We start from the raw sequence: 17,126 nt of genomic DNA on the forward strand, positions 1-17,126 counted from the left end.
AACCAATAGAACAAGAGTAAGCCAGTACACGTTTACAGGGTTTATATTTTCAAGATCATGAGGCTTCGGTTTCTGAGATACTGGATCCTCAAATATATAATGCAGGCCAACAGCAGCAAGCTTTAACTGTACTACGGGCAGAAGTCACTCCAGATTGCTAAATCAAATTGCCTTAGATAGATGCTGTAATTAAGGCAGTATTTTGGAAAAGCAGTGCTTGTACTGCTCTGGTTTCAGACTCTTAGTAGCTGCTTCTCACAGGACACCTGGCAGACGCTGTTAGACCCACAGCTGTTAGAAGAGGATCCCCTACTTTTAGGGCCGTTAGCTTTAGGGATACTGGTAGGGAAAGGGAAAAAGCTGGAAAACAGCTTGACACATTTCGGTGTCCCAAGAGCACCGGGCATCTGTAAAATGGGCACAAGGCAATGAAACGGATGCAGCCCTTCTCTATCCAAATCCGATTCCTTCCGATGCCAGCTGACACTGCCGAGGGCACAAGTGATGTTCTGCCACCTACAGCTACCCTGGGCTGATCTGCGCACCATCTGTGTTGTAAAGTTGCATACTCACCTCCCCCATTATTCTTTAGTGGAAAACTGCTTTACGCCGTTCTTCATTTAGTTCTCGCCCACAATACACACACCTCCCCACTGTGCCAAGTTTGCTGACATGTGAATGGAGGAGGCCTGATCTGCTACTTCCAAATTCCTCAACAGGGACGAGCGTTCACATCGTTCACAAGTTCTCCAGGAACAACCGGGCCTTTCATCAGCTCGCACCCCGCGCAATCAGCCAACCTGGGGCGCACGCAGTATTTAGTCTGATGGAATAAACATTTTCCCAGTCTGAGGTCCGCTACCATTTTAGGGCAAGAAGCAAGAGTTCGGGGTTTAAACAAACACAACTGCTTATTGCCTGCGCAAAGGTAAACTTCCTTCGAGCCGTGCTAGGGTGGATGTGCGTCTAGCTTTATTCAGCAGAAACACCGGTTTACTGGAAAGCGACTTTTCCGTTGGTATGTTCTCTTCAGAGCTGGTCAATACTTTTATTTAACTCCATCTCCTAGAATTTAACATGAAAATATATATCGTGTAGACGACCCCGGGCGTGACATGAAGAGACCCCGAGCATGACATGAAGGGACTTTTCTTTAAGTCCATCTCCTAGAATTTAACATGAAAATATATATCGTGTAGACGACCCCGGGCGTGACATGAAGGGACCCCGAGCATGACATGAAGAGACTTTTCTTTAAGTCCATCTCCTAGAATTTAACATGAAAATATATATCGTGTAGGCGACCTCGGGCGTGACATGAAGGGACCCTGAGCAAGACATGAAGAGACTTTTCTTTAAGTCCATCTCCTAGAATTTAACATGAAAATATATATCGTGTAGGGGACCCCGAGCGTGACATGATGGGACCCCAGGCGTGACATGAAGGGACCCCGAGCGTGACATGAAGGGACTTTTCTTTAAGTCCATCTCCTAGAATTTAACATGAAAATATATATCATGTAGACGACCTCGGGCGTGACATGAAGGGACCCTGAGCGTGACGTGAAGGGACTTTTCTTTAAGTCCATCTCCTAGAATTTAACATGCAAATATATATTGTGTATTTGACCCAGGGCATGACATGAAGGGACTTTTCTCTAACTCCATCTCCTAGAATTTAACATGAAAATATAAATCGTGTAGACGACCTCGGGCGTGACATGAAGGGAGCGACGGATCAGAAGGGCACCTCGCGCACACGTCCGTTGAACAGACCGGCAGCGGAGGGCCGCTCAGATGGAAGAGGGTTAAGATGCCCTCGAAGGACTTGGCTCAAACAGCGCGTGTTTCTGCGCACACAACAGAAGCGGGCGTTTTTTCTCCGACAACCAGAGACTTCCTGTCCTTTCAAACGCTACAAACGCCACTCGACAGCGCGTCTGTCTAGCTCCGGACCAGATTCACGTTCCCGTCCCGTCGCCGAGAAGCGGCCGATGTTCGCAGGAGCGCGCGCAGCCCGCCCCGAGCGAAGCGCCGCGCCGCGCCCACGGGAACATGCTTTTGCACAGGCAGGATGCAGCTTTGCCAAACCTCCCGCCCGCCTGGCACGAATACGAGACACCGTTTCCAAACCACAAGCGGACCCAGGTGGAAAATGAGGACAGGTGTGGGTCCCCCTCACCCCCGCCCCCCCATCGAGACTCGGAACAAAACACCTCCTCTGCACCGACCGGACTGCTCCCACAACAGTCTGCAACTCTTGTTGGCCAGCGAGACGCGTACTTCACAGCGCCCTGGCGCGCGCGCCTCGGCTGCACAGGGCTTCTCATCTTCTCCGGTTGGATTTGGGTGGGACGATGGAGCCGGGGCCGGCGGCGGAAGGCGCAATGGGCTCGGGCAGCAGCGAGGTAAGTTGAGGCCGGGGACGAGGAAGCGCTGCGCGACTAGGCGGGTGGCGAAGCAGCGGCTCGGGTTTAAGCGCCGGCGTCGTGTAAACGAGGCGAGCGCCGCCTCACTCCGAATTGACTCCGGATCACCGCCCCTCTCGGGGCGCGTTTACACGGCGCAGCGCCAGATCGCACCCCGCCCCCGCGGGGGTTTACACGGCGCCCCCTCAGCCCGCCCCCCGCAGTGAAGCGCCGCCTCGCTCCGGGTCGGCTCCGGATCACCCACTCCAGGGGCGTTTACACGGCAGAGCGCCGGCTCGCTCCGGATCACCCCCGAAGGCGTTTACACGGCACGGCCCCGACTCACCTCGCGCCCGGCTCGGCTCCGCTCCGCACCCGCCGCCGTCGCCGCCGCGCCCCATCCAGCTGCCGCCGGCGCGGGCCCGCCCCCGCGCGCGGACGGACAGCGCCGCCGCCAATCGCCGCCCGCGCCCACGACCAATCCGAAGGGCCGGAGGGTCGACAGCCAATCAGCGCGCGGCGCCGGGAAAGGGGGCGGGTCCGCCGCGGCGCTGAAAACCCCTTTTGTTTGCGGCCGTCGAGGGAGGAGAGAGCGACCGGGATTGGCGACGTCACTTCCGGGGCGGGGAAGCGCGGGGACCCCGCCCACCGCGGCACGTGCTTTGCCTGCGGCTCGAGCCCCAGGCGGACGAGGCGCGTGCAGTCCTTACAGGGAAGCAATTCCTAGAGAATCGATAAAAATTATTAATGGAAGCAAAATAATTAAGAATTAATAAAATAATTAGTTGATAATTAATTAATAAAAGTGTGGGAAAGAACGAATGTAATTCATGAACCAGAAAAGAACTTGTACAAGAATGGAGAACGAATTAACAGAAGGAAATACAGAAAGATGAACTACAATGAATAGAATACATGATCATTAATTGCACTTAATAAAACCGAGGGAAGGAATTTATGCACATTAGAACGAATGCAATTCATGACCAGGAAAATGATTAATAAAATAAATTGCAATTAATTAATAGAAGTCAATGCAGCAATACCAACTGCAAGTAATAGAAGTCAATAAACTCGATGAATGAATATTAATTGAATGAAAGTGGAGGAAAGAATGATGTGCATTAGAAGGAATGCAATTTGCCACCAAGAAAAGAATTAAATTAACTGATAAAAGTAACTAAAGAAAAATAAATAAAAATAATAATTGATGAAAGCAAATAAATGCAAATTAATTTGAATTAATAAAAGCGGGGGAAAGAATGAATGCAACTTAGAATGAATGACTCAGGATAAGAACTGATAGAAGTTAAAATTAACAAATGAAATTAATTAAAAATAAATTAAAAACTAAAGTCAATTTATGGAAGTGAACAGATAAAAATGAAAAGCATCCGGACGCGGGGCAGGCTGCCGGGAGGATGTGGGGGCGCAATGCCTCCTTGCAGGGGAGAGTGCGAGGCTTCCCCCCACTGCTCGAGGAGAGGCAGCTGCAGCTTGTGCTGAAACAAGCCTGTGACGTGACGCATTATAATGCAGATATACTGTAATGTTATTAACACTGCAATTGCTTTTAGCCATGTGCATTGGATGCTGTTATTGTATTATTAATAATATGACTATATATCATTCATCATATGTTATAATGGGATTCACATTGGGTAACGTTATTGCATGGTTAACAATACTGCATGGTTAACAGCAATTACTGCTGTACAATAATATCCCCATAAATTACTCGGTGAGGCATTAAAACACCCTGTGAAAAACATGATAATAAATACCTAGAGCACAATTACAACTGTTCTGCTCGTGCTGCTCTTGCCAGGAGTCACACGGTGCCCATTTATTGAGTCCTGCTACTGCTGGACCACAACACAAGGGCAGCGTTCAGATGGTAAAGGGCTCGGGGCCAGCTCCTGAGGCACTGCCGTCAATTATAACGTTGCATTGCTTTTACACGGTTCAATCTGGGGACTCCGCTTTCAGTGTTGGCAGGTGAACCAAGAGCTACGGACTCAAGTTGCAGCAAGGGAGTTTGAGGTTGGATACAAGGAAAACTTTCTCACAACGAGGGTAGTAAAGCACTGGAACAGGCTCCCCAGAGAGGTGGTGAATCTCCACCCCTGGAGGTGTTTAAGACCCGGCTAGACAAAGCCTTGTCTGGGATGATCTAGTTGGGGCTCGTCCTTCTCTGAGCAGGGGGCTGGACTAGATGTGACCTCCTGAGGTCTCTTCCACCCCCCATTTTCAGCTATGAAATAACATTACACAGTGTAGACCCCATCCTGACGAAGGGTTTTTGAACCCGAAAGCTTGCTTAATAACTGTTCTCCAACTATATGGGTTGGTCTAATAAAAGATATCAAATTCACCCAAGGAACCTTGTCTGCTTATGTCCTTAGACCAACACGGCTACAACCTAAACCCCTGCACCCCATCCAATGACACACTACCAATTTACACCAAAATTAGAATGCAGGATTCAGTGCTGCCAGAAAATAGCTAAAATGCAGCAACCTGAAATCACAGAGCACAACGGGAAGGCATGAAGCCGTCTCTGAGATGCAGCAAACTAGCAACCACAACGGCCCCCATACCATTGCTTTTGGGGAGCGTCAGCCTTCCTGTGCTTTTACACATCCGTTAGGCAAATGTTGGGCCTTAACGAGAAAGCTGTGAAAGAGCCGGGGGTGTCTGCAGGCCCAAAAGCCAAACCCTGATCAGAAGAGTTCGGCGGAGATGGAACGCAGAAAGAAACGAGAGTCGAGATCCATCGGCCCGTCTCTCAGAGCCAAACCCCGCTAGCTGCAGCGTGAGCCTTTCCTCTCTCTGCCAAGCTAATTGACTCCCAGGAGAGAGAGGATCGCCTGGATTTGCACACGTGTGCCTGCTGAAGCATTCCAGAAAGGTTTCATAAGAGGCTCGTTCCCAAGAAGCTGCTGGATACAAGGCTGTAGAAGAGCAGCTTTGCAGGTGGGCTAGTTTTCTCCACTTTCCCTGCCTATTGCAATTACAGTGAGAGACAAGACACCCGTCCCCCTCCAAGCTCACAATTAGAACAAGGTCACAGGCTTTTGTTTAAAACCAAGCAACTCCTACACTCTCTGAAGTGGCAGCTCCTTAGCAGCAAACAACCGGAGTAAAACAAGCGACTGATTCGTTTTCCTTTATTGCACGAGGAATGTGTGCTGATTACGCGCTGCTAGAGAGTCCAGGCTAGATCTCAGCTGCAGTAAATGAAGGTAGCTCCATTGAAATGGATGATACCATGCTTGTTTTCAGTGTCCAACAAACTCTTCTTCATACTGAGCATTGCTCCTTAACTCAACCTGTGCCTGCTTTTTCCTTAGACCTGAACAGTGCCTTGTACCCAAAAACTTAGATCTCTCCCGACCATGCAGCTGGTCCAGTAAAAGATACCACCCACAACAATCCTTGCCTCTTGCATGGGTCAAGATGCCGTACAGTCCCGTTGTAAGAGGCAGTCCCGACCCAAAGTGCTTACAGCCTAAACACAAGAGGTAGAGAGATGATGGGAAAAGGGCACAAGGCATAATGAGCATAAATGACTTGTGGAAGGAGTTGGTAGAGAGGAATTCCCTGGGTTGTAGACCAGGCCTTGTGGTAGAGGTGATATCTTTTACCAGACCAACTAGATTTTTGCAAAAAAACCTTTGCTCTAGTTGTTCTAATAAAAGATATCACCTCTACCACGGATCCTGATTGCTCTTCCCGCTAGACCAATACGGCCGCAACCTGGATCCCTGGGTTGTACACTGTACTTGAAATAACAAGCCATCCCTGTGCTCTCCTGCACTGAGCTTCAGTCTGGATGCTGAGGTGAGAGCGCTGAAGGCCCATGTGGGTGTTTTTCAGGATGATGGTAAAGTCTGGGAAGGACTCAGTGGGCTTACACAGGTGGTAAAGCAAAATTTGTCTCATTCTCTATAGCCACATGAAAGCACCCTGGGGCATTTGATGACACTCGTGATATTTTATGAAAAGAAGAGCACGGGATAGTACTAGAACAGCCGAACGGCAGCGGTACTGCGGAGACAGGGGAGCGCTCCATTGTGCACTGACTGCTTAGTCAGGAAAAGCCTCTCTCCTTTGTAGCATGTGCAGGGCTGTTACGCGGGGCTGTTCATGCGCGTGCACCACAGAACAGCTCCCAGTCTCGATGGTCAGGTGACAGCTTTCCTCTGATGAGAATAACAAGACCAGCATTTTCTGGTGCCCTGCACCCCGTGATCTCAGTCCTGAGGGAACACACACTGATTAACCCTCGTGACCTCTGCTGGGCAGCAGGCATCGTTACCAGACCATTATCCGACCCGTACAACTGTTCAGGCAGCTGGTGCGCTGAGACTCCGAGCAGGGGGGGCAAGCAGCAAGCCTGGCACGGTTGCCTTGTGCTTCCCTGGCCTGCATGCAGTATCCAGCTGCCATCTCTCATCCTAGGCTGCGCAGCTGAGGTTCAAGCTCTCCCTTCGTCAAAGTGGAGGTGCAGAAGGAGTGCAGCATTAAGGTATAACTGCCTTGAGCAGGGGGCTGGCCTAGATGACCTTGCAAGGTCCCTTCCCCATGGTCCTAGGTCAGTGGCTGAAGAGAGAAGAGCAGTACTTGGCAAAGCTTTGGAGAAATCATGCAAACAACCTTTTATTAGACCAACTCAAGTCCTTGGAAAAATTCTTCTCAAAAGAATACCCAGAAGCGTGCCAAGAAGAATTTTTCCAGCTATTTGAGTTGGTCTAATAAAAGACATCAGATTTACCCAAAGAACTTTGTCTGCCTGTGTCCTTGGACCAGCCTACACCCCTGCAAACAACCTTAAAAGTCAATGTGGACAGGGCCAAGCACCTGTTGAGCTATTCAGTCCCCATTCACTCTGCAACAAAAGCCCGGTTCGTTGCTTACAAACCATAGGAGTGATGTCTGGAGCCCGTCTGTGCCAAGGCAGCTCCACCCTGTGGCAGAAAGCTCCGGCTGCACTGTACTCCCTCTCATCCCCAAATATCCCTGCTAACGGCGGGCAGGGAAGGAAGCCTCTTGTTCTGCCAGAGGCTTTGATTTTCTAAGGCTGTGAAGCTGGCCCCTTTCACTGGTTAGTCACTAAAAAGAAAAAAACAACCACCGTGACATTCAAAGAAGGAAGGATAAATATCTATATTCCCAGTCAGTTATAAGCCACTAGAGGGCATGGATTAGGCACTTTGAAATCAGTGCAGCTGGGAAACAGAGTGGAGAGGATTTGCCCAGGGTGGCACCGAGAAGCAGAGCCCAGGCACTGACCCTCTCCAACCATTAGATCACGCTCCCTTTTAACACACGACAAAAATGAACTTTGCATCACACCCAGCTGCCCCTTCCAGGTACACGGCATCAAACACCTCATCCTCAGCTACACCTCACGGATCCCTTACGCTTCAATCACTGCTCTTTTGAGAGAGAAAAGTTGAGGGATCACGAGAACTGTAACCCATCTGCACCCCCTCCACAGCGAGGTAGTGAGAGGCACTCTTGTGGTCACACATGTATATCTTTTAGAAGGCTAAAACCTGGACCAAAAATAATTGCTCCAAGCTGGAGCAACAGTGACAGTCTTGCAAGCCTGCATTCAAAAAACTTAATATCACACAAGGAGGATGCTCCATGCATTCATTTTCCTAGTGATCTGAAGCGATACAGGAATTCCTATCACACAGCTACACGAGCAGAACAGTGCAAGGACTAGGACTAAAGGCATCGGACATGTCTAGAGCCCTCAGGCCCAGATTCTCCAAGGCACTTACACACCTGAGTCCTATTGATCTGAGGACAGCTGAGGCCATGCGCTCCCCGCTTTTATAGAAAACTGGCAAAGGGAAAAGGTAGTCAGAGGGTGTTTATGAAGAAGAGGATGCTGAGAGATTGCTGTACGTGCAGGAGGTGACAATTTATTTTAGATACACCTATTAAAAGAATGTGCGTTCCTAAGGTCTAACATCCTACACACCAAAATCGACTCATTTACAACTGACTGCAGCTGCCACCAAAGTACTGCTCTGCTTCCAAAGTCAGCAGATGTTTTCTTGCTGACAAGGTTTACTGGTCACTCATTTCTTTTCCCGACGCTTGCCACGCAACCCCCTTCCTGGAAATGGAAGGAGAAAGGCAGCCTTTGTGCAGAAAGGACCCTGCATGCAGGTGATGACTGATTAGCCCCACATTGAACACTTACAGGTCGTAAAAGCCTGAATTACATCACAGAGCAGCTGGCACCAAAGCTACGTCTCCATGCTGAGACTTGAAGAGAAGTCTGATGAAGCCAGAGCAGTTGAAAGGCAAAGGCCCAGGGGCGACTAGCCCTTGCTAGACGGGAGGGAGACCTGTGCTGCTTTCCCCTGGAAGGAAATGGCATCCTAGCAGAGCACCGCTACACACGGCCCTCCACCCATACTGCAAGCAGCTGGAGCCTGGACTGTGCTGGGATTAATCTCACCAGCAAGGCCCGTTTGGCTATAGATGTACTGCCTTTGGCTGTTAACATGCAGAACACCCAAAGCTAAGTACGGTGCTGGGATGCTGGCCGTGCCTCTTAGAGGGCACTGCATGGCAAGTTTGGAGGTGTAGTTAACAGGCTCCGTACTCCACATAGATACACATCCAACTCCCCCTCTGCTCCACGGTCCCAGCAAAGAGCCTGCAGCAGGGAACGATCAGGCTTGGCAGGGAGACGCGGCTCTCCCAGCCTTGGCTGTTCATGCCATGCTCCAGCTGCCTTGCTGCTACTAGAGTAGTTATAGCCCTGGGCAGGGCACTGGCCATTACACAGGTAACCTAGAAGACCGTGGCATCACCCGGGGAGCCTGGAATCTAGATTTCAGATGCAGCTTCGTGACTGAAGGCCATTAACAACAGACATGGAGATGGGGTGGTTGACACGCACCATGGATCACGGATCACGGTGGTTGACAAACACCATGTTATCTCCATGTGATGGTATGATAATTATTACCCTCCCCAAAGCTCCTTCCTTACAGAGTACAAGGAGCTCATGAATGTCATGTGGGAAGATAACAGAGCACCTCCATTTTACAGATGCTTGCACTGGTGCACAGGGTTTACATGACTTGGCCAAAAGTCATCACAGAGGCAGTGGCAGAGCCAGAACACAACACAGGCCCCACAGTCTCTGCACAGCCCTGCCATATTTTAAATAGACATCCTATTTTAAATATCAGCCAGTATTATTCTGAGAGGAGACGAGCCTTGGAAGCCCCCTCACCTTGCCCGTCGTCTGAGCATTTGAAGTACAGGCATTCATACAGTACCTTGCAGTAATGGAGCTGTGTGCATTGCAGTTGGGCTCCCCAAAAAGACCAAAGATGGGTGAGCCTGGCAGATTTGGAGGTGACAAACACCCTGCTGTGACTAGGCCATTGTGCTGTTAGCTGTCTGCATGTATTGCATTACCCCCAAACCCAGCCTGTTTGTCTGGAAACATACCCAGGATGGGTGCAGGGTTACCTACCAATGTCTCACAACGTGTCTGCCAGCAGGTGTGGACCACAGCTCCGTTCATCTTGTAGTCCAGCTCAGTCACCCCGCCGAGTTGCCCAGCTGGTTTGCGTCGGCCTGTGAGAGAGAAAACAAAGACATTTCATCAGGTTTAACTTGAAGGGCAGTGGGGAAAACAAAGTGAAGACTGCTGTGGAACCGCCAGACCTGCTGCTGGAGCTTGGGGGCACCAGGGTCAGACAGACCTGTATAAAAACTGCTCAACATCCTTCTTGGAGACTGACCTTACTCCTATTGTTGCAATTAAATACCCGGTTATAAGAAAACTGATGGGTCACCATGTTCACCCACTGGTCACTCTCCCACAGGGAGGAGATGCAGAAACTGAATCCCAAAGGACCTGCGGTATAGGTTGATCCCAAGGGGATGGTAGCCCTGGGTCTGCTGTAAAAATAAGAGAGCTGAGGGACCCCATCCCAGAGAGGCGAAGGCTTGAGGCCGCAGCCCCAGAGAGACTGACTGCACATAGATGACACACAAAGAGATGGAGATGAAACTATCTGTGAGCCACGAGAGACGGCTCAGCTCTTCTGTTACCCTGAAGGAGAGGGACAAAACAGCCACCTGTGAACAGGAGCATTCACATCAGGTGCCAAAGGGAAAAGCAAAAAGGGGCAGGAAAAGCAGCTTCTAGGGAGGTGTCACCAACCAGAGAGAATAAAACATGAATGCAGAGAGATAGCAAGGAGCTCATCTGTCATGTCTGTGACAATGCTGAAACAGGAAACGGGCTGGGAAGAGATCCGGACCTTCCTCCTGCGAGCTGTATTTTTTCCTTCTTAAAGACCATACGACATCCCCGCTTCCATCCGCGTGGCATTTGTGCCGGCACGCGGCTGTGCACTTCGGGGGGCTTCCTGCACAGGATCTATTACAGCCTCGTTCCAGAAACTCTGCCACAATAACAAGACATATTTGTTTGCGGCTGTGTTTTTCTCCCACTCAACGCTGTGGCCTGATACACCCTCATAAAACAGGCAGGGCTGCTTAAGGAAGAAGTTAGGGCCGCTCTTTGCTTTTAAAAAATTCCTCCTTCCTTTTAAGGTTTAGGGTTTTTGTTTTTTGTTAAAGAAGTGAATGCTCAAATGGAGCCATAAACTCCTTTATTTGTTTGCTTGCCCAGAGCCCAATTACACCTGGGAGAAACAAGCTTGAAACATTAGACAGAAATATTTAGTATATACGCAAACAAAGCCTTAGTCTTCCACCACGTGTGCAGAGAGGGGAAAAAAATCCTTTTGGCAGCCTCTCTCCTTGCGAACTTGATTGAACCAAAATTGCCCAGGTGACCCCTTCCTTTGTATGGTGCATAAAAGAGGTTTCTGATGGGCGCCGGATAGCTCATGGGGAGCGGTAATAGATGACAGGGCCATTCACTCTTAGGTCATTGGCTTGAATCTAACAGCCGTTCAGCAGCCAAGGTGAAGGGGTCAGTGCGGTTTGTCACTGAGAAGGATGATGAGGTCTCCCCCTGGTTGCTCAAGGGCAGGTGTCCCTAATTAGCATGAACCAGCAGTCTCTGGAGCCGGGGCAAGGACAGGAAGGACACAAGGAGCTTCCTCTGCTTCATGTCGTGGCACAAATCATACGGAGGAAGATGAACCGCTGCTGCCTGCTCCGTGTCTTTGGGGACTGAGGACTTCTGGAGCAGCCGCGGGCGATGGAGATGGGACACGGGGAGGCTGGAGACAAGTTAGGCAGCTGGGCTCTACCCCGACTCTCTGCCGCTACGATCAAGTCACTCGAGATGTCAGTAACTGGAGTCACGTCAACTCAACTTCCCCGGCTGAAAAAGTACCTTTTGTATTTGACAAGCATTTCACCTGTGGATGAAAAGTGCCCAATTTCATTTGATGACCCTGGAATGAGCCATATGAGATCAGCGCTCTGGGGATGTTTGAAGGAACCGTTTTTCTGATCAAGCAATTTTCAGTTCAGTTCCTAAGTATTTCTTTTTTATTCTTCAGCACTCTAGCTCCACTTGAATCGGCTTTCTCAGCATTTCAGTGGGGCTTATGCTATATTTTATAAGATTTAACAGCCTCATTTTCCAAGGTAATATAAAAATGCTTTATTTTTATGACACAACGGGGAGAATTTTTCATTTGGGAAACGGGTGCTTTGTTTGTTACCATGGCACTGTATTTTTATATAAATTTAATTTTTTTATAAAAGTTTAATACAGCTTTGATCTTCTCTTTTTTTTTCCCCCCCCACGAAAAATAAATAAAAGGATCGGAGAGGTAATTGTGTGGATGCCTCCGATAAAATGAAAGTAGGGATCAGCTAAAGATACAGAATCAAGACAAAAAGAGAATAAGAAAAAGCAAACCCATCTTGATATTTATCTACCCCAGAGTGTGTTGTTCTTATATTTAAATATCGTTCATCATCACATTATACGGATGACTGATGAATTAGCACCCGCTGGATGCCTGCACAGCCTGGAGTGCTGGCAGCGTGACCCCTGCAGCGATGGGCGCTGCCTGCAGCCCAGGCCGCCGGGGCCGGGGGAGGCCGGGCTGAGACCTTCCCCGGCCAGAGCGCTGGTGCTGGTGCTAGTCGAGGTGGCAGTGGTCCTCACGGCCTCCAGGAGAGGGCGGCCTCGGCATGGAGACGGAACAGGCCTGGCCGTGAGCGCGGAGCTGCTGCAAACAGAGCTCCAAGCACTGGAACTGCACACGAGGGCTCAGGCCCAGCAGCTGGAGGGGTCAGAGCTGGGGTGCCCGGACCCCCCACCCTGCGCAGCACAGCGGCAGCCCACACCCCAGCTGCAGGCCTTCAGGCCCTGTGACACCCCCAAATTCAGGTGCAATTACAGGGGGAAATAGCTCCAGCTCAGCACCAACATCCGCCCCCGCTAGCTAGCCACGCTCTAGTGTGTTGGGGAGAGTGGCATAATCCCACCCCAACACCCTGCCCCCCAGCCCCAATAGCCCCTGCAAACCCCTCAGCCAGCCCCAGGTGGGCCTCATGCATCCCCCCCAGCCAAACTCACAAGCCCAGATCCATAGGGGCCCCACTCCCCCCTCCAAAGTCCCCATGCAGTCCTAGCTTGGGGGGCACGGGGTTGTTCCATTCCCTGCTCAGCACCCCAGTACAGCCAAGTCATTGTGGGGCAGACCACATTCCTTACCTAGCCCCAGACAGGCTGTGTGCACATCCCCCCACCCTGCCCCCAAGCCCCCAGCCAAGCAGGGGGGCTTTTGTGAGGGGGGCAGGAGTGGGGGGCATATCCCCTGCCCAGGAGCACCCCACTCCATGCCCAGCCTTCATCCGAGCCCAGAGAGAGAGGACTCCTGCCCCCACACCTCCAGGTTCAGCCCTACTTTTGGGGGGGAAGGGGGGCGCAATGTCCCCTGCCCAACCCTCACCCAGCCCCAGTTCAGCCCCAGGGTTGTGGGGGTGGGGGGCATGCTCTAGCTGGCTGGGCTCTCATGCTTCATGGGCTTGTTTTGCGGGGCAGCGAGGGGTCAGCACCAGCACACGGGCAGCACCCACGGGCCCTGCAGCTGGGAAGGAGCATCCGGCCCAGCCAGGCAGGCAGCACCACACAGCCAGCTGTGCAAGGTGGGGCGTGGGCCACATCGTGTGCATACATGTGCATGGGTGCACGCGTGCTACTAGGCAGCTGTGGCTCGTGGCCGGTCGCCATGCTGGCATCAAGGGCCGAGCAGCGGTGTGGAGGCTGGTCGCTGGGCTCTGACCCAGAGAACACGGTCCCACCCCGCAGTGGGGGCGGGCGGATACACCAGCCGTGCCCCAGGTTGGCCGTGCCGCGCTCCCACGCTCAGGCTCCAGTTGAAGAGCTGCTCCCGAGATGCTTCACCCTGCGCTGAGCACAGCAAGGGCACGTGTCCCACGCGGCGGCCAAGAGCTCTGTTTACATGTTCCTTACATAGCCCCATGTGCTACTAATAAAGAGCCTGCGTGGGAACGCTCTCGCCTTTAGCCCGCACGCCATCCTGCAGCCTGCCTGATGTGCCCGGCACAGCGCACACATGAGATAGGTGTTTGCCCCCTCCCCATCTTGCCAGGGTCCTGCCGAGGGCTTCAGCCCTGCCTGGTGCTGGCACGAGTGCCACAGGGCTGGCCCTGGGCACCTCCAGTCCCGCACCCCCAGGACGGAGCTACATGGAGCGCTTGGGGCCTGCAGAACTGCCCCGTCCGGGGCCGAGGTGCGTGGCCTGCCCGGAGAGACGGGGCTCTGTGCTGTGCAGAAGACGCAGCTCTCGCCTAAGCTGAGGTTCCTGGTTGGATACAGAAATCACCTGGGGGAGACCTGCCTACCCCTTGTCTGGCTGCAGCTCAGGCCAAGAGACCCATAGTGGTCTCTGCTCATCTCTGAATCTCCCCCGACTGGACCCCCACTGCCAGACATAACTGTGGAGATCCTCAAGAAGCCACTTGGAAAAGTCCAAAACCCTGCCTGAGGCAGGACCAGTCCGATCCAAACCACCCCAAACACCTCCATCATCTAAACTCTTCATACGCCTGTCGAGCCCGGCACAGCACCTGACATCACACTTGAACCTGCCCCAGGGAAAGCAGGGGGGCTGCGACCGCCAACGTCCCGCGGTTGCAACAGGGGTTCAGAGACACTCCAGAGATCCCAGGCAGAGGCCGTGGCCCCACTGCAGACAAAGGCAAACCCCTGGCAGTCTGTACCAATCTGACCAGGGGAGAAAATTTCTTCCTGATCCCAAATCTGGAGTCATTCTGGCCCTGAGTGCAGATGCAAGACCCTCTGGCCAGGACCCTGCGGGGTTGGTGCCAGCAGGAGCATTGGCACAGCCCTGTCCCACCCCAGCCTGGGCTGCAGCAGCACCCAGCGCCTCTGAGGGAGGCTTCGAACACAGACAGACAGACCCACGCTGGCAGTGGAGTCTCCTGCCCTGAGCCTGCTTTGCCAGCTGTGGCGTGATCATGCAGCTCCTTAAGTAGCCGAGTCCACGGGCACATGGGTTAGCAGTGGGCACCTCTCCCTGACCGGCTGTACCAGGCACCTTTCCCTACAGAAAGGTCTCTGCTGAGCTGGGTCCCTGCAGCCTCATCACCCCTGCTCTGTGGTGAGATGCTCGTTGTGGGTCTCCCTGATGGCCCCTTCCTGCAGAACACGGTGCACCGGCTGAGACGCTTTGTCTTTCAGCTGCGAGGGGGTGAGATATCTCCAAGCTGCAGGGACCAGCTCTCCTGGGGTCATCATTACAGAGGCCCTTCCAGCCAGGCCTCAAGAATGCAGCCACAGCTCCGGTGCTGAGCAAAAGGGGCCCCTCTCTGCTCCCATTAGGAACAAGGGGACATGTGGATGCACCCCAGACACCCCGCTGTAAGCACTAGGCTTGCATGAGATGAGAGGGATTAAGAAGATGTCCTTGCATGGGTCCAGTTTCCCCCTGGAAAGGTGGTCTGTGCCCTGGGTGCTGCCCCGGCTGCCTTGATCCTGCCCGAAGCTTGGGGCATTCAGGAGGGCCTAGCCGTGTGGCCAGCGGCTCCCTGGGCAGCACGGTGGGGGCCGGGGGTCAGCAGTTTAGCCAGCCCTGCAAAGCGGCTCTCGGCACAGCTGCACCTCATCTGCAGGAGCCTTGCAGGCAGCGCCCGCTCTGCTCGGTGATTAATCTTTTGTCACCGAAGACCAGGGGAAAGCGGCGATTAATAAGCCCCCAGCTTAGACAGGACCCCCGCTCTCCTGGCCCTGCCCGTAAACACGGCCTTTTTACTAACTGTGACCGGACACGAGGAGCAGCCCCAGTGTTATTGTAAGGCCTGTCTCGCCAAGGGGCCGTGGGGCGGCATGCCGGTGGGGCGGGCGGGCTGTGGGGAGCCGGGGTCAGCCCTGCTTGACGAGGAAAGATCGCCAGCGGGGGGGGGAGTTTGTTTTTGTAGCGGGTGGATGCATCCCGGGGAGGGCTGGGAACGTCTGCTGTCACTCGGGGGCCGGAGGGAGGGCTGCCAGGGCAGGGATAAAACGCCTGACAAGTTTGGACTAGCCGGCGAGTTGATTAGCTGAGAGATGAAAATTCACAGCTCTGCTCTTGAAGGGGCTGCGAGCTGCTGGAGATGTGTTTATGTGAGGGGAAGGCATCCCAGCGTGCACACGCACATGCACACACACACACACACACACACACACATGCACACACATGCATGCACACACACGCGTGCGCGCACACATGCACGCACACACACGCACCTGAGACAGCTCAGCTCCTGGCTTTCCCTCTCCCCCTGAGGTCGGACACTCTCTGTGAGCAAAGGGCTTTCCCCCCAGAGACAAGAGCACAGGCTCTCTGGGGCCTGGACTGTGCTCCCAGCAGTATTTGTACAGCTCCCTGCATGTGGCTGGAGTGCGTGGGTACCGCTGCAATTCGGCTGTGAGCAGCCACAACGATCCACCCCTGCCTGATGGGGTAAGGAGGCTTCCCCCGTGGCACAACAGCAAGGTTTCTCGCACCAGACCTGGAGCTGATCCTCCAGCAGTGCACGTGTGCTGGTGTCCGGACTCCCCCCTCAGCTCTCTCACATGTCAGGCCGCAGCAGGGGAGAAATACACCCCGATCCGGAAGGTGCCCAGCAAATGCACTAGATGCAATGGCCTGAACCCCTTTACACCTAGCTTACAGTACACAGGGGGCTTCAGGAAAGGCAGATGGCAGTTTTCCCCCAACCCGCTAGCTCCTTTGCAGTCCAGAGCAGTGCAGAGCAATGGGCGTGCATGTGAAAACCCATCCCTTCCCGCCTGGATGCTTTTATTCCACCTTCTCTCTGTGCAGGGATAAATGAATGGGGCCTGAGTACAGCTTAAGGGCCAAGGAGTTGTTAGAAGCTGAGGGGTAGCAGGCAGCACAGAGGATGGGTGTCTTATGCCCCTGCCCCACAAAATCAGTGCTCAGAGTCCAGCTCCCTCTCTCAGCTGGGCTCAGGTTTCAGAGCCAGCTCTTGCCCTCGGTGCCCATCAGAAACAAGCCCTGAGGGAGCATATTGTACCTTGAGAACCGGGTCTTCTTCTCACGTGCAGCTCCACTTCGGCCCTCGTCAGCTGATAGCCCCCATCGGTTGCTGCGTTTGATGGCGCAGGTCACCTGATGATAGACAGCGATAAATGCATACAGCTGGAGGCAGAATAAATTGATGCTACAAGTTATGTAATTGCCT

The 17,126-nt window shown here is 52.8% G+C and overlaps 1 protein-coding gene across 2 annotated transcripts in view; it reads right to left on the reverse strand.

The window, feature by feature from the left end:
• CTTNBP2NL (CTTNBP2 N-terminal like) overlaps positions 1 to 17,126 on the reverse strand; it is a 95,570-nt gene that overhangs the window by 24,969 nt on the left and 53,475 nt on the right. Inside the window, exons 6-7 of one of the 2 annotated variants that reach the window (XM_019496948.2) lie at positions 16,959 to 17,053; positions 9,925 to 10,028 (exon numbers count right to left, since the gene is read on the reverse strand). In XM_019496948.2, coding sequence (XP_019352493.1) covers positions 9,925 to 9,975 — 51 coding nt within the window. In that variant the 5' untranslated portion in view covers positions 9,976 to 10,028; positions 16,959 to 17,053. Of the gene's footprint in view, positions 1 to 2,754; positions 2,857 to 9,924; positions 10,029 to 16,958; positions 17,054 to 17,126 lie in introns of those variants that run through there. The other variant, XM_014601122.3, reaches the window with a different exon arrangement.

The sequence above is a fragment of the Alligator mississippiensis genome, chromosome 14, assembly GCF_030867095.1.
Source record: "Alligator mississippiensis isolate rAllMis1 chromosome 14, rAllMis1, whole genome shotgun sequence".
Taxonomy (NCBI): domain Eukaryota; kingdom Metazoa; phylum Chordata; order Crocodylia; family Alligatoridae; genus Alligator; species Alligator mississippiensis.